The sequence below is a fragment of the Neovison vison genome, chromosome 12 (genome assembly GCF_020171115.1).
Source record: "Neovison vison isolate M4711 chromosome 12, ASM_NN_V1, whole genome shotgun sequence".
In the NCBI taxonomy this organism is placed as follows: domain Eukaryota; kingdom Metazoa; phylum Chordata; class Mammalia; order Carnivora; family Mustelidae; genus Neogale; species Neogale vison.
In genome coordinates this window covers 100669816-100694289 of record NC_058102.1, presented here as the reverse complement: position 1 = coordinate 100694289, position 24474 = coordinate 100669816, and the positions used below count along the sequence as shown (strand labels likewise).

At 45.7% G+C, this 24474-nt stretch overlaps 1 protein-coding gene across 7 annotated transcripts in view; it reads right to left on the bottom strand.

The window, feature by feature from the left end:
• Positions 1-221: 221 nt before the first annotated feature.
• The window catches only part of RBMS2 (RNA binding motif single stranded interacting protein 2), a 72570-nt gene continuing 48317 nt past the window's right edge, over positions 222-24474 (bottom strand). For 4 of the 7 annotated variants that reach the window (XM_044227030.1, XM_044227031.1, XM_044227029.1 and 1 more), the window contains 13 exons: positions 23735-23901; positions 17657-17715; positions 16696-16787; positions 15147-15304; positions 7605-7684; positions 7360-7469; positions 6808-6854; positions 6539-6632; positions 2903-2980; positions 2489-2594; positions 1835-1915; positions 1390-1475; positions 222-580 (listed from right to left, as the gene is read on the bottom strand). In XM_044227030.1, the coding sequence (XP_044082965.1) occupies positions 350-580; positions 1390-1475; positions 1835-1915; positions 2489-2594; positions 2903-2980; positions 6539-6632; positions 6808-6854; positions 7360-7469; positions 7605-7684; positions 15147-15304; positions 16696-16787; positions 17657-17715; positions 23735-23877 (1365 nt within the window). In that variant the 5' untranslated portion in view covers positions 23878-23901 and the 3' untranslated portion in view covers positions 222-349. Of the gene's footprint in view, positions 581-1389; positions 1476-1834; positions 1916-2483; positions 2595-2902; positions 2981-6538; positions 6633-6807; positions 6855-7359; positions 7470-7604; positions 7685-15146; positions 15305-16695; positions 16788-17656; positions 17716-23734; positions 23902-24474 lie in introns of all 7 variants that reach the window. The other 3 variants (XM_044227033.1, XM_044227035.1, XM_044227034.1) reach the window with 2 other exon arrangements.

The following is a 24474-nucleotide window of genomic DNA, read 5'->3' as shown; positions in this document are numbered from 1 at the left end:
TCTGTATATTCTCCTATACACACACACACACATACCCCCCCAAAATAAGCCTATAATTAAACTCCACATAAGGGCCCATAGTAGGACTCCCTCATCAATGTTCTATCACTGCACTTTTTTTTTTTTTAAGAAATAACAAAAAATTTTAAAGCCTCCCCAGATAAATCCAACACATCAAAAACTGTTTTTCATAAAGATGAGAAGAAGCTCAAGGCACTATGTCTCTTTGGGATACAGAAAGAGTATATTGCAGTTAAAAACAAAATATAAAACTTTCTTTGCAAAAGAAAGAAAAAAGTTCTTTTGATCTCCTTGAATGCAGCACACATACAAAGTTACAGTTCCCCCCTCAACCCCCGGCTGCCCCAGGAATGGAGGCAGAAGCAGAGGGCGCAAGTGCAGAGATCTCTTTCTCCAGGACCAGGCCTGTGAAAAATGCTGCCCAAGTGTTAGTCCTTAGCAGGGCCCACAGCGGGGCTGTAATCCCGGTCAGCCCCCAGGAGTTCGGGAGCATCAGCCTTTCCAAGAGTCCATTTGTCCAGGCACATCTCAGAGACATGGCGGGTTCGCTTCCAGACCACTGCAATAGAGCAAATATCACAATAAAGCAAGTCAAATGAAATTTTTGGTTTCCCAGTGCATACAAAAAGTATGTTTACACTCTACTGTAGCCTATTAGGTGTGCAACAGCAATAGGTGTAAAAATATAATATGAAGACCTTAACTCAAAAATACTTCATTGCTGCATCGGGCTCTCTGCTCAATAGGGAGCCTGCTTCAAAAAAAAAAAAAAAATAGGGAGCCTGCTTCCCCCTCTCTCTCTGCCTGCTTCTCTGTCTGCTTATGTTCTCTCTTTCTCTGTCAAATAAATAAATAAAATATTAAAAAAAAATACTTCATTGCTAACACTGTTAACTCACTGATCACAGATCACAATAAAAATGCAATAAAAAAATTGACATTTCTTTAAAAAGATTTTATTTATCTGAGAGAGAGAACAGGATCATGGGGAAGGACAGAGGCAGAGGAAGAAGCAGGCTCCCGGTGAAGCAAGGAGCCCAATGTGGGACTCAATCTCAGGACTCTGGGGTCGTAACAGTTAACCGACTGAGCCACCCAGGTGCCCCCAAATTTAACCGTTTTGAGAATTACCCAAATGTGACACAGAGACACGAAGTGAGTAAATACCAATGGCACTGACAGACTTGCTCAAAGCAGGGAAAGCAGGGTGGCCACAGACCTTCAATTTGTACAAAAAAGAAAAAAAGCAGTATTTGCAAAGCTCAGTAAAGTAAAGCACAAGAAAAAGATGAAGTCTGCAAAGATGGGGAGAGGAACCCTAAAGGAGGCATAAACCAGAGGCTGGCTGCCTCCGTGGGGGGCTCTTACCGCTGCTACTTGTTGAACTGGAAAGAGTAGAGCCCGGGGTCTGAGGGAGCCTCCACCGGCACTTGAGTCTGCTGGCCGCTGCTCTCCTGCAGCACAGCCCAGGCAGGGGAGTCAAGGTGTATGTTCCTTCGGTCTCTTCCCACCCAGGGTGGAGTTTCCTTCCCGACCCATCCCCTCCCCCACGCACACAACATCACCTCCCGGCCACCCAGGGTGCCATCGCCTCTTCCCGAGACACGGTCAGTGCAGCGGGCCTCAAGGAGCAAGGGCCTGGTCCAAGGACGCAGACAAGGTCCTCCCCTCCTACGTTCATCCGCATACCTACCAGCTGCCTGTAGCCCAGAAGCAGCATCACTGGTAGAGGAAGATCTTCAAGTGGCGGAAGGGGGCGTGGGAGAGCTACCTCGGTTCCCTACCCTCCATGCAAAGAGTCGAGAGCTCTTACCTCGGATGCAACACCGGAAGAAGGCGCGGGGGTGTACGGGGAGAGGTAAGCTCCGGGCACGGGGGCGGCCGCCGGCACGTACTAGAAGGAAACCCAGCCACAGGCTTAGAGCAGTGAGGGGACTCCTGGCGACATTTAAAGCACCCGGGAGCTCTAAATCTAGGGATGCCTATGTCTCATCGCCAGAAGAGTCAAACAGCTTTGTCCGGAGCATTCCAGGGGTGTTTAAGATGGGGCGGGGGGGTGCTTGGAGAAACTGCTGCCTCCGGGGCTTCCCTTCCTTCTCCTCCTTCCCCGCGTGCACACCGCGGGGGGGCCAGGGCCACAGACCTAGGAGCAGCCTGCTGAGCGCCCCCCACCACGTTCTTCTTGTCACCATGTTGGGAAGGATTTCTAGGAAATGTGTGTGAGCTCCTGGGTAAACTGCTGTGTAGACAAAGCACTGTTTAGTTTCGTAGGTGCAGATCAGTTAAAAGGAGTGAGCCGGGAGCGGAATGGCTACGTTCTGTGGCTTTCCTACTCTGCGTCTGAATGTGCCTTCCAGGACCCGGACACGGCTGACACCCTCCATCACAGGCATCTCCACTACAGAGCACCGCACAGGTACTCCTTGCTCCGTCAGAGTCTGGAGTCAGAAATTCCGCTTTACCGTGCCTGGGCTGCTGAGGGAGAGGTGCCCCAGCTGCTGGGTGAGGGGTCCCATCATGGAGGCAGGCTGGAGAGGAATGGGGTGATCCATCCCCGGCGGCAGAACGGAACCCTGGAGGCAGCAACAAAGGACAGGGTTCGCTGGCAGCACCAACAGACCTGCAGTGAGTTCTGCCTCTCGGGGCCCCTGAAGACAGACATTTCAAAGTCCTGGGAGAGGACAGGGGAGAAGCAACCCAACTGTGCAATAGAAACAGGTGCTCTAAATCTAAATGACAAACTGACAGGAGTTCAGGTCACTCCGCTGGGCTGCACAAGGGACTGAGCCAGAGCTCACGCCCACATCATCTATCGTCAGATCCCACGTTTTTCTTTACATCACACCGCCCCTTTGGCATCTGCCCATGCCGTGACACTCACTGGAGGCTGCACGAGGTACGACTGGGGATGCATCCAGGACGGGTTAGGTACTTGCAGAGGAGATGTCTGACTTACTCTCTAGTGCAAACAAAAGACAGACAAAAACAATAATTGCCTAGAAACTACTGTTTCTCCCAGTAACCTAATAATGTTCAGCAAAACCCCAAAAAAGTGCCCCCTCACAAAAGAGAAACACGAAGAATAAACTCTTTAAAAAATATTTGCAACCCATACACGTCAACAAATAACCCAATTTAAAAATGGACAAAAGATAGGAATACACTGAAAAGAAATTTTAAAAATTAAAAATTAAAAAAAAAGATAGGAATAGCTTCTTCTCTAAGAAGATACACAAATGGCCAATAAGCACACGAGAGAGGCTTGACATCACGAGTAACCAGGGAAATGAGAATCACAACCATGATGAGATCACTTCACACCCACCAGGATGACTGTAATTAAAAGGACAGAAGAGGGGGGACTGGATGGCTCAATGGGTTGTGTCTGACTCTTGATTTTGATTTCGGTCATGCAGGGTCGGGGGATCAAGCCCTGCATCAGGCTCCTCACTCAGCAGGGAGTCTGCTGGAAATTCTCTCTCTTCCTCTTCTTCCCCCCAATTCTCTCTCTCTTTCCTTGCTCAAAAATAAATACATCTTGTAAAAAAAAAAAAGGACAGAACAAACGTCATACACTGTGGGCAGGAATGTAAAATGGTACGGTGTGCCATTTCCTCAAAAAGTTAGACACAGTTCCTGTGTCACCGAGCAAGTCCACTGGAAGTGTATATCCGAGAGAAGTCAAAACATGTGGGGATACAAAAATCGTACACAAATACTCAAAGCAGCATTATTCTAATAGCCAAAAGGTGGAAACAACTCAAAAGGCCATCAACTACTAAGCGGAAAACAAACAGGTATAGTCACACAGCGGCGGGAGATGGACTCAGTCCTGCTGTGTGCTACAACATGGATAAACCTCGAAAGCATGTCAAGTGAAAGCAGCCCGACCCCAGAGACATCCACTGCACGCTTCCATTTACACAAAGTGGCCAGGGTAGGCAAGTCTACAGCCAGAGTACATATCTCAGTGGGTGCCCCAGGGGTGGGGGTCAGGGAGAATGGGCAGTGATGGCTACTGGGTACACAGCTGCTTCCTGAGCTAACAAATGTTCTGGGATTAGATAATGGTGACAGCTACATAACTTGGCAAAATATGCTTGAAACTACTGACCTGGATACTTTAAGTAGATGAATTTTATGGTATGTGAATCATCTCAATTTTATTTATTTATTATTTTATTTATATGACAGAGAGCGAGAGTACATGCAGGGGGAGCAGCAGAGGGAGAGGGAGAAAGAGAAGCAGACCACTGAGCAGGGAGCCCGATGTGGGACTCCATCCCAAGACCCTGGGATCGTGACCCGAGCCAAAGGCAGACACATAACTGACTGAGCCACCCAGGTGCCCCAGGTGAATTCAATAAAGGAATTAAAAAACTAGTGGAAAAACAGAAATGTTTAACTATATACAAATTTTAAACTTTTGTGAGGTTTTTTTTGTTGGGGAAAACGAGCGATTCCCAAAGTGTGGTCCCGGGACAGGCAGCAGGAATTAGCAGCAGCATCTGGGAAACAGAAATACAAATTCTTGCCTCCTAGCCTAGACTTACTGAGCCAGAAATTCTTTGTGTGGTGCCCAGTAATTTGGGTTTGATAAGCTTTTCAAGTGATTCTGATAGCTCAAGCTTGAGCACCAGCGCACAAAGTCAATGGACAAAAATTAAACCTGGAAAAAGACATTTGTAAGAAAGATAACAGTCAGAAGATTAATACTTTAATAATATGGAAATGGTTTTTGTAAGTTAAGGGAAACGAATAACCAAACAGAAACATGGGCCAAGTGTATGAAGAGCCACCAGAGAAGAGCAAATCAAAATACCACAAACACACACAGACACGCTTCAACTAGGCTGCAGTTAGGGAAGGGCAAATTACAGTAACAATGCACTTTATACCTGCTGAGATTTCAGGAAAAACTTGAAAACACCACTGTCACTTATGGCTGGAGGGAAATGGCCACTCAGACATCACTAGTGGAAATGTGAACTGACGTGGCCTTTGCGGAAAGCGATGGACAACACCTGCAAAACTCAATGGCCAGATACTAGCCAACCTGGCAATCCCATCCTCGGATTCCAGCCCCCAGAAACACCAGTACTCCTATCTAAGAATGTGGGCATGAAGATCTTTACATATGCGTGGTTTTGTTTCTGGGAATTAGAGCCCAAGGAATGGGACTGTGAGTTGAATAATATATGGATGGAAGTAGTATTTGTACCAGAAAAGCCCTGAAATCCAACTGAATGCCCTTCACGGAAGTAGGGTTGAAGAATCCTGATCTCTCTGCTGCATGAAATACAGTGCAATCATTAAAAAAAGAAACAATCAGGGCGCCTGGGTGGCTCAGTGTGTTAAAGCCTCTGCCTTCGGCTCGGGTCGTGATCTCGGGGTCCTGGGATCGAGTCCTGCATTGGACTCTCTGCTCGGCGGGGAGCCTGCTTCCTCCTCTCTCTCTCTTTCTCTCTCTCTCTCTGTCTGCCTTTCTGCCTACTTGTGATCTCTGTCTGTCAAATAAATAAAATCTTTAAAAAAAAAAAAAAAGAAACAATCAGGGGCGCCTGGGTTGCTCAGTGGGTTAAAGCCTCTGCCTTCAGCTCAGGTCATGATCCCAGGGTCCTGGGATGGAGCACTGGAGCTCCTCATTGGGCTCTCTGCCCAGCAGGAAGCCTGTTTCCCTTCCTCTCTTTCTGCCTGCCTCTCTGCCTACCTGTGATCTCTGTCTGTCAAATAAATAAATAAAAATCTTTTTAAAAAAAAGAAAGAAAGAATCTGAACAAAAAATCTCAATATTAGCTACATCAGAATCACCTGGAGGGCCTATTAAAAAAAACTCAGCTGGCTGGGGCAGGGGTGAGGATGGTGAGGGGAGCACGTGGAATACAGGAGGGGATTAAGAGGTACAGAGTAGCAGGTACAAGATACCTGAGTTACAGGGATGGAAAGCACCCCATAGGGAATACAGTCAATAATACTAGAATAACTTTGTATGGTGACAGATGGTGACTGCAAAAAACAGATTGCTGGGACCCATCCCCAGAGTTTCTAATTCAGCAGATCTGGGGTGGAGTCCAGGAATTTGTTTTTTGAAATTCCCAGGTGATACTGTTTGTCCCGGCACCAAACTTTAAGAATCACTGGTTTAAGATACTGTTAAGTGAGAGGAGTAAAGTGTAAAAAATATATTTAATCTGGCCAGATTTTTGTAAAATAAACAATGGCTTCCAAAATCGTATACATATATGTATATGCACATGAAGAAAAATCTGGAATTTTCTGAAATATAAAACTAAAAATCTAATAATATAGGTTTACTTGTGGGGTGGCGGACAGAGTAAAAGGATACTACCACGACAGTCCGTCATGTGATCAGACATTATGCTTTCAAGTAAAATTATTTGTGAGCAATATGGATAAAGGAAAAACTAAAAAATAAGAAGTTTCCAGCCTTCCACTCCTTTACCTAAAGCACAGTGACAGGGGAAAACCCCACACCCTTTTCTGGGCACGAACATACCTGATAGGAAGACACAGGAGATGGAAGGTAGGGGGAGAGGGCGGACTGAGCAAGCATCCTGTTGGGGGTGATGTTATAAGGAGCCGGATAAAACCTGGAGGAAGGAACCTCATCAGTAAGGAGCCACAGGAAACCACAAGGTAAGGGCCCCCCTGATAGACACAGCCACTTGCCACTAACTGCTCTTTAAAAACCAAGACGAAACATCCCAGTGTCTGGACAGGCTGTTGACATTTTTCAGGTACCCCAATTCTATAAAACACTCTTACCCATTCTGAAGAGCTGTGGTGGGGTCATAGGTCAAGGCCATACCACCCTGTAAAGGAAGAACACAGTTCATATTGCGAGCCCTTGGGGAGAACAGGAGGAAGGCCAGAGTGTCAAGACTGGGATGTATCTGACTCAACAGATTAAAGTGAATTATTATTATTATTATTTTTTAAGATTTTGTTTATTTGACAGAGAGAGATCACAAGTAGGCAGAGAGGCAGGCAGAGAGAGAGAAAGGGAAGCAGGCTCCTTGCTGAGCAGAGAGCCCGATGCGGGACTTGATCCCAGGACCCTGGGATCATGACCCGAGCCGAAGGCAGCAGCTTAACCCACTGAGCCACCCAGGCGCCCCAATTAAAGTGAATTAAAGCAGAATTTGTCTGGTTGCGTGGGCTACAAAATCCCATTGAAGACCATGCTAAGCAGCCAGCCGTCTCTCAGTTACTCAGTGTAACTCTCACTCTTGCCACTTAAACTCACAGAAATTGGGCCCTAGTTATTTCCATTCCACATCAGTGTCCTTAGCACTGTCTCCTCAGAGGTCCTCTTACCATATCTCCATTCCTTGGCCAGGCCCGTCCATTTTGCATATATTTCCCTTGGTTCTGTCGTTTCTTTGGACCACCATCAGCAAATTTGCAAAGCAAGGGATCAGATGGGGCTGCCAAGAAAGAAAGCAAAGACACAGCTGAGTCCCACCTCACTTAGTCCACTCACACTCATGCAAAGCGCCTCCAGAATCTTCACTGGAAGTAACAACCTATGGCTCTCTCAGCCTGATTCCCAGAAGCCTCACCTGGTACTCCAGCAGGTGTCTTAATGTATTTTCCATTAAAGTGGGTGATGATGGCTTCACACTTCTCTGTGGACTCCATCCTAAGGAGCACAAGAAGGGTTAGGCTCTAGCTTCTCTAGGATCTGTGCTCCCCCTACATTCAAAGAGAAAACTCTAAGTTCCCAGCCCACAAGTGGTCCAGAAGTTGTGACTATAAAAACACAGTCTCCTCCACACAAATTCAAGATAACTTGAAGAGGCAACCCTAGCTTCTATGCAAGTTCCCTCAACTGGCTCCTGCTGGGCTCCTGAAAGGAAAAATGAAGCTATGCTATTCCAAAGACACTAATGGATGGGCCCACTATTAGGTCTAATTCATTAACAAGAAATTAGAATACATAGTGGTTGTCATCATCATCTTTTTTTTTTTTTAAGATTTTATTTATTTATTTGTTTGACAGAGAGAGAGAGAGAGAGAGAGTTAGTTCACAGCAGACAGAGAGGCAGGCAGAGGGGGAGAGGAGGAAGCAGGATCCCTGCTGAACAAGGAGCCCGATGCGGGGCTCGATCCCAGGACCCTGAGACCAGGACCGGAGCCGAAGGTAGAGGCTTAACCCACTGAGCCACCCCAGCACCCACATCATCATCATTTTTTAAAGTAAGCTCTAGGGATGCCTGGGTGGCTCAGTGGGTTAAGCAGCTGCCTTCGGCTCAGGTCATGATCCCAGCGTCCTGGGATCGAGTCCCGCATCGGGCTCCTTGCTCGGCGGGGAGCCTGCTTCTCCCTCTGCCTCTGCCTGCCATTCTGTCTGCCTGTGCTCGCTCTCTCCCTCTCTCTCTCTGATAAATAAAATCTTTAAAAAAAATAATAAAGTAAGCTCTACACCTAATGTGGGGCTTGAACTCGTGACCCTGAGATCAAATGTCCCATGCTCTACCCACTGAGCCAGCCAGGTGCCTCATGTCACCATTATTTTTTATTTAAAAATTCCTCATGGAAATTGTTCCCTCACTCCAATAAAATTGTACAAGCTAAGAACTTGCCAATGTTTATTTTTTGCTTCTGATTATCATTATCAAGGTCTAATTAGCTACTGAGAATATTAGGATTTCATGAAACTGTAGGAAGAAAGAGTAATAAGATAGAGTTCATGGTCTACAGTGACAGAAACAGCGGAACTATGGAGTTAAAGTATCTTGTTAGAGAAAGACAACTAACTGAGTAAGGAATCAGAAAATCTAGATTCTTGTTCCAGGTCACTAACCCAAATTCTCTGAGTTAGGACCTGCACAAAACCCCATTGGACCCATTTTTCATTTCTGCATTAGACATAACATCCATCTACCTGCTATAAAGCAAATAAGAAAATGTATTTCCATGTGTTCTAAAAATTCTAAGGGTCTATATGACACAAGGCACAGTATCTTCCCCTCCTCCCCTATTTATTATTTATTTATTTTAAAGCTTTTATTTACTTGTGAGAAATAGAGCCCATGAGAGAGAGAGAGAGAAAGAGAGAGAGCGCGCCCGCGCACAAGCTGGGGGGAGGGGCAGGAAGAGAGAGAGAAGCAGGCTTGTGAACTGGGGTGGGGTCCTGGGACCCTGGGATCAAGACCTGAGCCAAAGGCAGACGTCTTCAGTTGGGTTACTTCTACTCCTTAATCTTCCAAGAGCATGAGCAGGCCTGGGGAGTTTTACGAGAAGGGCTCACGGAACCTCTGCTTCCTCATAAGCTCTTTCCTACAACTGAGGAACAGCTGTGTTCCTGCCTGAGGACAGCTCGTCCTCACAGAAGGTCCAGGCCCTCTCACTGAGCCACGGCTTTGCCTTTCCTCCGCATGTATCCCTAAATTCAACAGGAGGCAATGATGCCTGACTTTTTTATTTATTTATTTATTATTTATTTTCAGCATAACAGTATTCATTATTTTTGCACCACACCCAGTGCTCCATGCAATCCGTGCTCTAATACCCACCACCTGGTTCCCCCAACCTCCCACGCCCCCGCCTCTTCAAAACTCTCAGATTGTTTTCCAGAGTCCATAGTCTCTCATGGTTCACCTCCCCTTCCAATTTCCCTCAACTCCCTTCTCCTCTCTAACTCCCCATGTCCTCGATGCTATTTTAAGTCTTTTACTAAGTCAGATGTTTCTAATTCTTTCAGCAAGCTGGACAACTCAGCAGGTTGTTAACTAATGCAGAAAAAAATCAGTCTGTTTTTTTTTTTTAAAGGTTTTGTTTATTTTTTGACAGAAAGAGAGAGATCACAAGTAGGCAGAGAGGCAGGCAGAGATAGAGAGGAAGGGAGGCAGGCTCCCCAGTGAGCAGAGAGCCCGATGCGGGGCTTGATCCCAGGACCCTGGGATCATGACCTGAGCTGAAGGCAGAGGCTTTAACCCACTGAGCCACCCAGGAGCCCGAAAAAAATCAGTTTTGATGGATCGGCCACCTTGGTTCTTGGCTTATAATTGAGTAGGAATTCAAAGAATTCCTATTTTAACAAAACTCTTCTTAGTCCCATTTACTTATTTATATGAACAAGGTTTCTCAGCATGAAAACAAACAACAGATACAGAATTGATATTATAGCAATAAACAATAGTCATTGTTGGCTCCACGACCTAATTAGAAAAACCTAAACATAATGAAACTTATCCATGTCATAGGAGTAAGCTTCTCCAATAAAATTTACTTGATGTGTAGTGTCTCACAACTGCAGGAAAAAGGTCTCATTAATTGTATATACATATTTTTGATGCGGAGAAGTATGACAGGATGATCCATAAAAGACTTACAACTATAAAAATACTCTATACTAGGGGCGCCTGGGTGACTCAGTGGGTTAAAGCCTCTGCCTTTGGCTCAGGTCATGATCTGAGGGTCCTGGGATCAAGCCCTGCACTGGGCTCTCTGCTCAGCAGGCAGCCTGCTTCCTCTTCTCTCTCTGCCTGCCTCTCTGCCTACTTGTGATCTCTGTCTGTCAAATAAATACATAAAATCTTTAAAAAAAAAAAACCTCTATACTAGAATGCAATTCTGTAAGGAAATGGAATGAAAGTTCAAGATTAAGAACAAGGAACACTGTAATAAAAATGACATGAATTATGACTATTATAGAAGAAATGCTCCAAGTATTTTTGTTTTAAAGTAGGCTCCACCCTGAGCCTGCGGCCCTACACAGGGCTTGAACTCACAACCCTGAGATCAAGAGTCAGAGGCTTACCCTCCTGAGCCACTGGGATGCCCTGCCCTAAGTATTTTTATTTTTATTTATTTATTTGTCAGAAAGAGAGAGAGCACAAGCAGGGGTAGTGGCAGCAGAGGGAGAAGCAGGCTCCCCGCTGAGCAAGGAGGTACATGTGGGACTTGATCCCAGGACCCTGGGATCATGACCTGAGCTGAAAGCAGATGCTTAGCTGACAGGTCCCTTAACAGTCCCTGGCCCCAAGTTTGGTTTGTTTCTTTTCTTTTCTTTTTTTTTTTAAAGATTTTATTTATTTATTTGACAGAGAGAGATCACAAGCAGGCAGAGAGGCAGGCAGAGAGAGAGAGAGGGGGAAGCAGGCTCCCTGCTGAGCAGAGAGCCCGATGCGGGACTCGATCCCAGGACCCTGAGATCATGACCTGAGCCGAAGGCAGCGGCTCAACCCACTGAGCCACCCAGGCACCCTGTTTGTTTTCTTTTTTATTTGACAGAGATACAGTGAGAGAGGGAACACAAGCAGGTGGAGGGTCAGAGGGAGAAGCAAGCCCCCTACCGAGAAGCCCCCACCCCTGCCAAGCAGGCAGCCCAATGCGGGGGCTGGATCCCAAGATCCCAGTATCAAGACATGAGCCAAGGCAGCCCCATAAGGACTGAGCCACCCAGGCGCCCCGGCCCTAAGTTGTTTTTTTTTTTTTTTTAAGATTTTATTTATTTATTTGACCGAGATCACAAGCAGGCAGAGAGGCAGACAGAGAGAGGGGGGGAAGCAGGCTCCCCGCCAAGCACAGGGCCAGATGCGGGGCTCAATCCCAGGACCCTGGGATCTTTTTTTAAGTTTTTTTTTTTTTTTTTAAAGATTTTATTTATTTATTTGACAGACAGAGATCACAGGTAGGCAGAGAGGCAAGCAGAGAGAGAGGAGGAAGCAGGCTCCCTGCTGAGCAGAGAGCCCGATGCAATGCGGGGCTCGATCCCAGGACCCTGGGTTCATGACCTGAGACGAAGGCAGAGGCTTTAACCCACTGAGCCACCCAGGTGCCCCAGGACCCTGGAATCTTGACCTGAGCTGAAGGCAGAGGCTTTAACCCACGGTGTCACCCAGGCGCCCCCTGGCCCTAAGTATTTTTAAATGGGATGATTTTGTGAATCAAATTGCTATGACACTTAGATCCATTTGGATGCATTTACAAATGACATGACAGTTTTATTTAAAATGTCAATATTTGTAATTTTCTGGAAATTAGACTTCACAAGATCTAACCGCATGAAGAAAATGTGTAGACTGTAGCATAGGCACATGCAAGAGATTTCGCAGGTTTTCAAGTCTTCGAAGCCAGTTTCCAACCTGGGCTCTGATGTACCTCATGCCACCGTGGTGAGCTCACAGAGACACATGCAGGGGATTTTTTTTTTTAACTTTCTAAGGAAAATATGGCAACATCTATTAGATACTGTGTGGAGTACTAATTCTAAACAGGTCACCATTTTCAACACTGGATCACCCTACGATCCTTTTAATAACATTATTTTTGCAAAGCTGGTTTTTCCATGGTTGCTACGACAAACGCAAATACTGTAGGAAAACCTATGTGTGACAGGAAATGAGAGTGTAAGTGTCCAATCTGATTCCAAGGTTCAAGAAGTTGTGCAGTGTTCAATAGGTTATTGGTACATCCCATTGGTAAATATTAGCATGTTTAAGAATGGAATAAAAAATCTTTTTCTGGGACGCCTGGGTGGCTCAGTTGGTTAAGTGGCTGCCTTCAGCTCAGGTCATGATCCCAGCGTCCTGGGATCGAGTCCCACATCGGGCTCCTTGCTCAGCAGGAAGCCTGCTTCTCCCTCTGCCTCTGCCTGCCACTCTGTCTGCCTGTGCTCGCTCTCTCTGGCCAAAAAAAAAAAAATCTTTTTCTAAGATTTTATTCATTTAAAAGATTTTTTTTTTTTTTTGGCCAGAGAGAGCGAGCACAGGCAGACAGAGTGGCAGGCAGAGGCAGAGGGAGAAGCAGGCTTCCTGCTGAGCAAGGAGCCCGACTGCTGGGCTTGATCCAGGACGCCTGAGATCATGACCTAAGCCGAAATCAAGAGTTGGACGCTTAACCAACTGAGCCACCCTGGCACCCCCCACCTTTTTTTTTTTTAAAGTAAACTCTACTCCCAGTGGGACTCAAACTCATGACTCCAGGATCAAGAGTCACACGCTCTACCAAATGAGCCAGGCAAATGACCCTTAAGTATTTCTTTTGGTTTAGAGCAAAAAAAAAATGCTGACACAACTTAAGGTGCCATGAACTGAAAAGGACTGAGAACCTCTGCTTTAAGAGAGTGTCGGAGCCAAACACAGTGATCCAAAGGGTCGCCTGCACCCCAATGTTTATATAGCAGCAATGACCACAACACCTAAAATGTGGAAAGAGCCCAGATGTCCATTGACAGATGAATGGATAAAGAAGATGTGGTATATATATATATATATATATATACACAATGGAATAATACTCAGCCATCAAAAAAAGAAATCTTGCCATTTGCAATGATGTGGATGGAACTAGAGGGTATTATGCTAAGCGAAATGAGTCAATCAGATGATTTCACTCACATAAGAAATTTAAGAAACAAAACAGGATCATAGGGGAAGGGAGGGAAAAATAAAAAAAGATGAAATCAGAGAGGGAGGCAAACCATAAGAGACTCTTAACAATAGGAAACAAACTGAGGGTTGCTGGAGGGGAGGCAGGGGATGGGGTAGCTGGGGCCTGGGCATTAAGAAAGGCACATGATGTAATGAGCACGGCATATTTAATAATTTTTTAAAAAAGATTTTGTTTATTTATTTGACACAGAGAGAAAGATCACAAGTAGGCAGAGAGAAGGGGGGAAGCAGGCTCCCTGCAGAGCAGAGAGCCCAATACCTAACCCACTGAGCCACCCAGGCACCCAGCACTGGGTATTTACAAGACTGATGAATCACAGAAGTCTATCCCCGGAACTAATAATATACTATATGTTAACTGAATTTCAATTTAAAAAAAAGTGTGGGAGCAAAAACAGTTTGATGAGCACTAGCCTAGGAACTCTCTTTTAGTTATACTTGGGATTGCCAGCAGGTGGTGCTCCCCGGACTGAACTGGCTAGGGAAGAGACCTCCCCATTCCTTGTTAGCAAGACATGGAGAAACACTCCAGAGTAAAGGAGTGCTCCTGGACCAGAAAAGGTATTATAAAACAAAAATGCAACCTTCAGATCACATACTCCAATCGTTTTTCAAACTTTCAAGCTTTCAGAAAAAGCAACAGAATCTCCTTTCAAACAAAATCTTAAAATAAAAGCGAAAACATTTCTTCAATGGGCTGGGAGAAGCCAAAGCCCTGCAGTGACAGGTAAGCTCTGAACTCCAGGGCTCTAGGGAACACCTGAGGAAAACCACTCATCTCTGTCACTCTCCACTTCACAGAGTAAACCAAGGCTTAGGAAAGTCTGATATCACAGGGGCAGTTAGTGGCAGGGTTAGTTCCAGAATCTAAGTCTCAACAGAACTGAAAAGGAAGACCAAATCTCCTACTTCATCCCACTGATCTTGAAGCCAGAGGAATAGGGGCTGTTCTACTACCCACTGCTAGGGGACCCTGGGCAAATCCCTTCACAGTGAAGACTCTGGTTACATAAAAGGATACAGAATTAGTTTATTCTGCTTGGGTTTGGATCAAAGGAACAAATGCTAGAGTTGCAAGAAATGGTGAGGAAAGGATAAAGAACTGAGGGCAAATGGGTCTTTAAGTATTGGGACCTATAGTTTATTTTTTTTTTAATTTTTTTATTTGTTTAAAGATTTTACTTACTTGACAGAAATCACGAGTAGGCGGGGGAGGGGGAGGAGAAGGCTCCCTGCTGAGCAGAGAACCCAATGCAATGCAGGCCTCCATCCCAGGACCTTGAGATCATGACCTGAGCCAAGGCAGAGGCTTTAACCCACTGAGTCACACAGGTACCCCTACTGTTTATTTTTTTAAAAGATTTTATTTATTTATTTGACAGAGAGAGAAAGTGAGAGGGGTAATACTTGCAGGGGGAGCGAGAGAGGGAAAGGGAGAAGCAGGCGGAACATCGAAGAGCTCAATGCAGGGCTCAATCTGAGGACCCTGGGATTACCACCTGAGCTGAAGGCAGAAGCGTGATGATTTAGCCACCCAGGTGCCCCATGACCTACAGTTTAAATGTACTTCTGATTCACTGTCAAGTACTTTAGTTTGGTCCCTTGAGGGAGGGGGCACAGATTTTTTTGGTGACCTTCTAAGGGACTTTTTTTTTAGGGACATTCTTCATTAACCTCATCCTTTCCCATTCTGGCATCCCTCACCTTGCAAAGCCAACCCCTCTGCTGGTCCCACTGGTATCTCGGAGGATTCGAGTGGAGATAACCTGGCCAAAGGGCTTCAGCATCCCCTCCAGTTCTTGCTCATCCATTGAGAGTGGAAGGTTTGATATGTATAAATTTGTAGGGTCCTGCTCCTGTTGCTGTGGGAAAAAAGTGAGAAAATGAAGCTCACATTTCTTATCCCTCCCCCACCCTTGGCAGCCCTCATTTCAGAAAAGACATGGTAGGAAGGGGCCCACATAAACAAAAGGAATATTAACTATTTATAACACCTAGTCCCACTACCATGGGCTGTATGTTGAGTCCAGGCGAAAAAGAAAAAGAGAGAGAAAAAAAGCAGACTTAGTATCTCTAGTGCTTTACAAGCCCACTGATGAAGTCCTGGCTGTCTCTTTAAGAACCAGGCAGACCAGCGCTCCTCCCTCGCCGCCGACAGCCTATTCCGGGGCTGGAGGCTGGATTCTCGCGACTTTGCTGCTCCCCTGCCGGACTGTTTTAAGTAATCCCCCTCCCTCTTCTCCCCGCCACAGCAGAATCCTCTGGGTAGGAATGCCTGTTCGTTCCCCAGTGGAGAGAGAGCAGGAAGAGGGAGAAGGGGAAAGGGAAGGCAACGTGCTGGGGGTGTGCCCGGGGCCAGATGTAGAGTCACTGGGTCGCCGTGCAGGCCGGAGAGCTCTAGTCTCATAGGAACTCTGAAAGCTCCGGCATTCCACTGTCAGAGGGCTCTTCTCCAGAAAGAAAAGCCCCTCTAGGGGGCAGAATGTGCAAAATGGCAGTAACTTCCCAGAGCTGTATTTTTAAAAACTGAAGCAGTCCCTGCCCCAGAGAGTGGGTCACCGGCAACTTCACCCCTCAGGGCTTAGTGTCTCTTCCACCAGACGGCGAAGGGAGGTGGGCAGGCCTGCCTCATCAGCTCTACAGAGTAATCACACTGATTTCCAGAAGGTGATGGGGGCAATCCCACCTCCAAAGAGGGACAGAAAAGCCTCGAGTTTTCTAGTAGTTTGGATTAAAAGAAAAGCTCCAAGGAGATGTGACAAGGAGGGACAGTTTCCTTCCTTGCTGTGGCTTCCCTCTCCCCCACCCCTAACAACTCTCCTACCCTACCTTCCTCCTCCCCCAAAGAGGCAGCCAGAGGCTCTGAACTTCTGAGTTGCACAACTGGCTTCTTCAGAGAATGTTGCAAAACTACCACAAGCTGCCTGGCAGGGAAGTGGGCCAGGGTGGAAATGGGGAAACAGCAAGAGAAAGGGAAGCCTTTTGACCCTCTCACCTGCTTACGTTAAAATATCTGATGAGAGGAACAGAGTCTCCAGAGCTACCACCACAGAGTTTGAAGAACTTCCTCTGGCAGCCAAGGGGTGCTCAGTGGGACCCTGGCCCAGCCTGTCTTTGGCCAGATAGAGTCAAAAAGTACAACAGATAGCCTGTGCCCATCAAATTCATGGCCTTAGGCCCTATGGAAGCCCTAGAACTTGACCTCTGCTAACCAACACCCCTCTGAGGAACAGACGCGGGGCAGAAGGCTCACCTTCGCCATCTGTGCCTGTACACCACTGGCTTTCAGCGCCGCGACAGCTTTCTGCGCTGCTGAAGGACTGTCGAAGTCCACAAAGCCATAGCCTGGAACAGGGAAACAGCATCACTGGGGGGGTGGGGTATGAGGGAGGTGGGAGGCCCAGGCTTTTCAGGAGACAGAGGAAGAGTTAGGATCCATGGAACAGACGTGGTAGGGAGAGAGAGAAATTAAGAGGTTTCAGGTGGTTATCTGTGTGCTCTTCAAACCCTGGGATATTTGGTCTGTTTTACGGCTAAGAATGCCAAGGGCAACAAAGTCCTTGTGAAATTCCTGCCTTTGCCCTTCCCACTAAGAAATGAGAGGTTTCAGAAAAGAGGCTCTTTTAACAGTCCGCAGCCCCCACTCCTAACAGAACGCTTCCCTGCTTTCTAGCCACTTCCCAGGAACGCTAGCGTGTTGGGAATAAGGCCTCTCTGCTGCAGACTAGCCAGCCAGCCGCCTGATAGAAGCCCCACCCCGCCCCAAAGATCTCCTTTCCATCCTTCCTCTCTTCATCCCCACCCAGAGCTGCTCAAAACCTCAAAAAGCTATTCATCTTCACAAAGTAAGACCCATCAGAACACCCCACCACTGTCACCACCACAAGGCATTTACAAGGGTTTACTAAGTAGAAATATCTTACCTACCCACACCCACCCTCCAGTCTGGGGAAGCTTCTTGGAAACAAGAAGTCCAAAATAAGCCCAAGGAACTCACTCTGTGCAGGCTTCTAGCACTGGGTCCCCAGAAGAGCGTTTTCAGCTCCAGCTGTCTGGTCTCCGAACAACCTAAATATCTACTAGTCTTTAAAGTCTTAAAACCTCAGAGACTTCTCCCTGGCACTGGGTCCTAGGAGCACAGAGCAGTAGAGCAGAGGCTAGGCGCAGCCTCTCTCGAAGTCACTCTCCATCACCCAAGACAACTGTTCCCTCACCTTTGCATTTGTTCGTGCTCTTGTCCAGGATGGCCTTAGTGGAGACAATCTTGCCATATCTGAGGGAAAAGAAAAGGCTAAGTGATAATGTAGGGGCAAGGATTTGGAACAGGACAGACACTGAGATATCTGGACGAGTCCATGCCCTTTCTTCACAACTGTTCCCACTTAAACCTTAACAAAAACAAGAAGAAATGAATTTAAAATGTCATACTTATCATACAAAATCTAGTCTCCAAAGGTGCCTACAAGAAATAAGGTAATTATAATTCTTTTTTTTTAAATTTTATTTATTTATTTGACAGAGAGAGAGATCACAAGTAGGAAGAGAGGCAGGCAGAGAGAGAGGAGGAAGCAGGCTCCCTGCTGAGCAGAGAGCCCGATGCGGGACTCGATCCCAGGACCCTGAGATCATGACCTGAGCCAAAGGCAGCGGCTTAACACACTGAGCCACCCAGGTGCCCCGGTAATTATAATTCTTTACGATAACAACACAGTTCTCTCTTCTTCCCCAACTAAGACTCAGGTGTGAGTTGGAAAGAGACTACTATCTTCTGGAACGAAGCTTGGTGGTGTCCACATAGAGTGCGTACGGGCAGAGCTCTGGCCCTGGAGTTCCTTGCAGACTAACTATAATCCTTGATAACTGTTTTCTTTTGGAGAAATACCATTCCTCCTAGGAAAACCTGTAGACATTTCTCTTCTCTGACACCCTGTTCCCCACCCCTGGGCAAAGGTTAACCTGTGTCAAACTGTTCAAACTCTGGTTCTGCTACTTTGTAGCTATCCACCATCCTGGATTCACTTTCCGGGGCCTCAGTCTCGTCATCTGTAGAGACCGGATCATTGGGAATATGAAAAGAATTCATGAATATAAAGCACTAATGTCCACCACTTGGTAAACACTTAGAAGTTCTTAATGTCATTATTATTGTTATTACATATATATAATATATATACATATATATAAATTATTATATTCAAGGAATCTCAACCTTAATGCAAACGGTTCTCTCTCCTGCTTTGCTTTAGTCTAAGACTTCTATTTCTCACTGTCAAGACCTAGGCATGTTAGGGAGATGAATGGGTATAAGACCAGGTACAACAACAGTGTAAGGAAAATTGCCCAAAACGTAACAATAAGACAAAATGAAGATTGTGCATCCTTTCAATGTCATTCTGGAACACTATCTCAAAGGCCTATTTGAAATATATTTCTTTTTTTTTAAAGATTTTATTTATTTGACAGAGAGCTCACAAATAGGCAGACAGGCAGGCAGAGAGAAAGGAGGAAGCAAGCTCCCTGCTGAGCAGAGAGCTGGACATGGGAATCGATCCCAGGACCCTGAGATCTTGACCCGAGCTGAAGTCAGAGGCCTAACCCACTGAGCCACCCAGGTGCCCCATGAAATATATTTCATTATCTAAGGGGAATGTTTCTATATTTACTACCAATAGAATCCAGACCTTGCGAAGATACACATTAACTTGCAGATTTTGTCCAGGAGAAATGCAAGTTTTTTTTTTTAATTCTTAAAGAAGGTTTTATTTATTTGGGGGAGGGGAGCAGAGGGAGAGGGACAGGCAGATTCCATGGTGAGCAAAGAGCCCATTGTGGGCTTGATCCCATGACCCTGAGACCATGACCTGAGCCAAAATCAAGAGTTAGAGAATCAGGGCATCTGGGTGGCTCAGTGGGTTAAAGCCTCTGCCTTCGGCTCAGGTCATGATCTCAGGGTCCTGGGATCTAGCCCTACATTGGACTCTTTCTGCTCCACAGGGAGCCTGCTTCCTCCTCTCTCTCTGCCTGTCTCTCTACCTACTTGTGATCTCTGTCAAATAAATAAATAAAATCTTTAAAAAAAAAAAAAAGAGTTGGAGGATCAACCAACTGAGCCACCCAGTGCTCTGATGCCAATAATTTCCGTCCAGTAGAAAAGAGAATCCCAAAGATTACTGTTTTATAATGTCCTGTAGGAGATGAACCAGTTTTGTATATAACCTAGCAATCCTATTCTAACATTCTTTCTTCAGTACCTACACTCAATCCTTCAAGTGCTCTTTGAACCCATTTTACCATCCTATTGGTTCCCTTATTAAAGAATGAAATAAATCTTGAGCATGTGTTTACCTATATTTGTAGGAATCATGTTTGTCAACTTTCTGAAATGTATACTTTGGCAGCAGAGTCATGTGGAGTTCCCTGAACTTGAGCAGGGCAGTACCACAGGTCAGGACTATACTAGAGGCGTTCCACTAGAAAGAAGTCTCTACATTCTGCTCTAGGAAGGTGAAAATATTAAAGATTCAGGACAGAAATCACTAACAGAATCAGAAGTACAGGATTTAAGTGAAAACAGCTGGCAGGGACTGAATACGAGACCAATACCCCAAACAAGTGTTGTGGGTTTTTTTCCCCCTTTTACCTCTAAAGAACATATGATGATTGATATATTTGTTTTGCTCCTTGGCAGCCTCTCATGAACTTTTTTGGTGGGGCTTCTGTCACCCAACAGATTAGACAGGCTAAGCCAAGCAGTGGTCTGGAGGTTGGGGAAAAAACACATTACAAGAGGGGCACCTGGGTGGCTCAGTGGGTTAGGCCTCCACCTTTGGCTCAGGCATGATCTCAGGGTCCTAGGATGGAACCCCGAATCGAGCCCTGCATCGAGCCCTGCATAGAGCGCTGCACTGGGCTCTCTGCTCAGCAGGGAGCCTGCTTCCTCCTCTCTCTCTGCCTGCCTCACTGCCTACTTGTCAAATGAATATATAAAATCTTAAAAAAAAAAAAAAAAGAACACATTACAAAGGCGGTGGGGATCAATGTGGTGACTCTAGCCCTTCAGGGTCACCTTTTGGATTCTTCCCCGGATGTAGGCAAGAGAAAGGAGGTATGAGAGCAGCGGGAGAACATGCATGCTGCTGCCCTTACCAGGGCACCCAGGTGGAGCTTGATGTGGTCTGAGCAGGGTGAGACTTAGAGCCCAGAGTTTCCATGGCAACTGGCAACAGCTGGGTTGCTGCTACTTCCTCCGCAGAGGAAGGAGCCCCTCCAGAGAATGAGGGGTTCCAGTCCCAGAATCCATGCCTCTCTGGCCTGCCCAGCAGAGTTTAGCATCCAGCAACATTCACTTCCTCTCCAACCTGGAGACACAACTGGGCCCAAACAGGAAGTCCCTCTATGCATGGTAAGAACCTTCTTAGAGAGGTTCCAGTTCCAGGATGCTCAAGAGCAGCCATAAGGGTTCCAGCCTTCTCTCTTCTCAGTCTCCTTTTTTGTCATAGTTCATCTACCACCTAGTCTTTCCCTGCCTCATTTCTACTTCTCTGTAGTCCCCTATCGGGGTCCTGGTTTCTAGCCCACATCATGACCTTGACTACTCTTATCTCTTCAGATAGACTCAAAGGTAAGGCAACTGATGGGAAGAGCAAAATGAAAGTCTAAAAGCATAGTGAAGTAGAAATGAGTTTCTGTCTGTCTCATGGAGTGAGAGAATTTTTGTAGCCCATTATATTTAGTACAAGAAACACAGGGTGTAGAAATCAAGGAACTAGACACATATGAGAGTCTTTTGCCTCATCAACCAACATTTCTGCCAATTTCCATTTCCCTCAAAAATTACCAGTCCTAGACTAAGTCCCCTCACTTCCATTGAAATACTTTTCTAGCAAGGTGAGCTGAGGTAAAGAAACCAATTTTACACTAATGCCTAATGTTTAGAGATGGAGTCTGTACAGCCCAGCACTAGCAAAGTCCATGTGATTTGCATGGACCAAACCTCAGAAGAATAAGGGACTTACAAAATATCTCTGATAACTCCCACAACTACATTTTGGGGGGCAGAATGTTCTGCCTTTCCAGGATTTGGAACAGTTAGAATTTACATATACTGTTGTGGGAGTCTGGATTAGTTTAACCACTTCAGAAAATCATTTAGTAGTATCTACACAAGCTGAACATATGGATATCCTGTGACTCAGCAATCTTATTCCTAAGGATATACCCAACACAAATGTGAACACATATGTACAAGAAGCCATATACAAGTTCATGACAGCATTATTCGTATTGACAATAGTCACAAACTGGAAACAATTAAAATGTCCAGCAACAGAATGGGTAAATAAACTATAGTATATTCCTATTAAGGAATTTTTTTTAAAGATTCTATTTATTTATTTGACAGAGAGAGACATAGCAAGAGAGGGAACACAAAGTGGGAGAAGCAGGCTTCCTGCTGAGCAAGGAGCCTGATGTGGGGCTCGATCCCAGGATGCCAAGGCGCCTAACGATTGAGCTGCTCAGGTGACCTGACCGAATTCTAGAAAGCAGTAAGAATAAACAAAATTTTGTGACGTGCAATGATGTAGAGGAATCTCACAAATAACACTGAGCAAAAAGAAGCCAGACACAGAAGAGCATGTACGCTCTAGCGCTGTCTTTCCATGAAGTACAAGCAAACCACACCAACCAATTATTTAGAATCCAAACGGTAGATTGCTTGGGTGTCGGGGGTAGAAACTGAGAGGTGGGCTTCAGAAGAGCTAGTAATGTTCTATTGCTTGATATGGTTACCAGGGACTCTTAGGAAGGTCTGTTCACTTTGAGACATCACTGCTGTATATACATTTATGATTTGTGCACTTTTTTTAATAAAGATTTTTATTTATTTATTTGACAGAGAGAGATCACAAGTAGGCAGAGAGGCAGGCAGAGAGAGAGGAGGAAGCAGGCTCTCCACGGAGCAGAGAGCCGGATGCGGGGCTCGATCCCAGGACCCTGGGATCATGACCTGAGCGGAAGGCAGAGGCTTTAACCCACTGAGCCACCCAGGTGCCCCTGATTTGTGCACTTTTCTATACGTTTGTTACATATCAATAAAAAGTTTTAAAAGATGGTAATTACACAGTCTAAGGTTTCTATTTCTTTCCACCATTCATTTACCCAAACTCAATTTTCTCCCTCCCCACTCCCAGACTTCTTCCTCTAAGCATCCCCCCAAATGTATCATTCGAAACACGTATTTTTCTGGGGCACCTGGGAGGCTCAGTCATTAGGCAGCTGCCTTCAGTTCAGGTCATGATCCCAGAGTTCTGGGATTGAGTCCCGAATCCCGTTCCCTGCTCAGTGGGAAGCATGCTTCTTCCTCTGCCCATCCCTGCTTGTGTTCCCTCTCTCACTGTCTCTCTCTCTCTGTGTCAAATAAATAAATAAAATCTTAAAAAAGAAACACACACACACACACACACACATCACACATTTTTCTACCCAGTGGAACTGAGCTGGCATCTTTGGACTCTTGCCATTTTTCCACCATTCCCAACGGGACTAATTCCACAGTAATTCTCTCTACCTCATGACTCAAATCTACTGTGAAGAACACCTAGAGGTCTGTAGCGGGGAGATGCTGAGCGACAGCCTCTTCCTCCACCTTCTCCTTTATCCACTAATTCGAGAGCTCCTCTGGGTCACTTGGATTATCTCTATCAGCAGAAACACTCCTCAGTATACAATTCAATTGGCTAGTTCCACTTTCTTCTATCCCTACTGCCTTCTAATCAGTATCTCTAGGGACACTGAGCATTTTTAAAAAGATTTTATTTGTTTGTTTGTTTATCAGAGAGAGCATAAGTAAGGGAAAGGAGCAGCAGGCAGAGGGGGAAGCAGGCTCCCTGCTGAACTAGAAGCCTGATTTGGGACTTGATCCCAGGACCCTTGGGATCATGACCTAAGCCTAAGGCAGACACTTAAGTTACTGAGCTACCCAGGTGTCCCAGGACATTGAGTATTGCTATTTGAGGCATAAGGACAATACTCTTTCCACAAAGACCATCAATTCTGGGAGCACACTGGAAACAGTCACACTAGGCTCCAAAGGCCAGTCCCATCCTGACTTCCCTCAGAGTAACATATAAAGGTTTTATATATTAGTAGCAGGTAGAATTTCTTTAAGAGGGACTGCTAAGAAATCTTGTGACAAATAGGACTGCATTTCAGGACATGAGTATCTGGCAAGAAGCCAGTATCACCAAATCCTTACTAGCACTCGAAGCCTACCCACATGTTCCCCAACTTACGACTGGCACAATTTGACAAGGTCCTGGTCAGTAGTGCCTGGTTGCAATCCCCGGATATAGAGGTTGGTTTTGCTCAACTGGTCATTTCCATTGCTCCCACTGCTGTTGTTCGGGGTACTGTTGCTGGGACTAGGTGGTGCCATCTGCTGAGACAATGACACATATGGCTGCAGAGAGACAGGAGGAATAGAAGGTCAGAAGATTATACCTATAGATACCAGAAAGTGAGGAAGATCCTGGCTTCTTGGAAAGAATGATTCCAAACTTAACAGCAATGAACTCAATAAAGAGTAAAACCAAAACAAACTAAAGGAATTCCTCTCTGCCATAGAATAAGAACACATGTAACTATCTTACCTCTCTTTCATGAATAATGAGAGGCCAAAATCAGCTTGTTAAAAGATTTTGGAAAAAGGCACTTTGTTACAGTAGAATGCTTTTATCCTACTGATACTGGAGAACACAGTGTATGCCTCTTAAGTAACCTATGTAATGAGACAGGGCTAATAAAATCTAAGTTCTATTTAAAAATGATGATGATGAGGGGCGCCTGGGTGGCTCAGTGGGTTAAAGCCTCTGTCTTTGGCTCAGGTCATGATCCCAGGGTCCTGGGATCCAGCCCCATATCATCAGGCTCGCTACTGAGCCTGCTTCTCCCTCTTCTTCTACTGCTCCCCCTGCTTGTGCTCTCTCGCTTTGCCAAATAATAAATGAAATCTTTAAAAATAATAATGCAAATA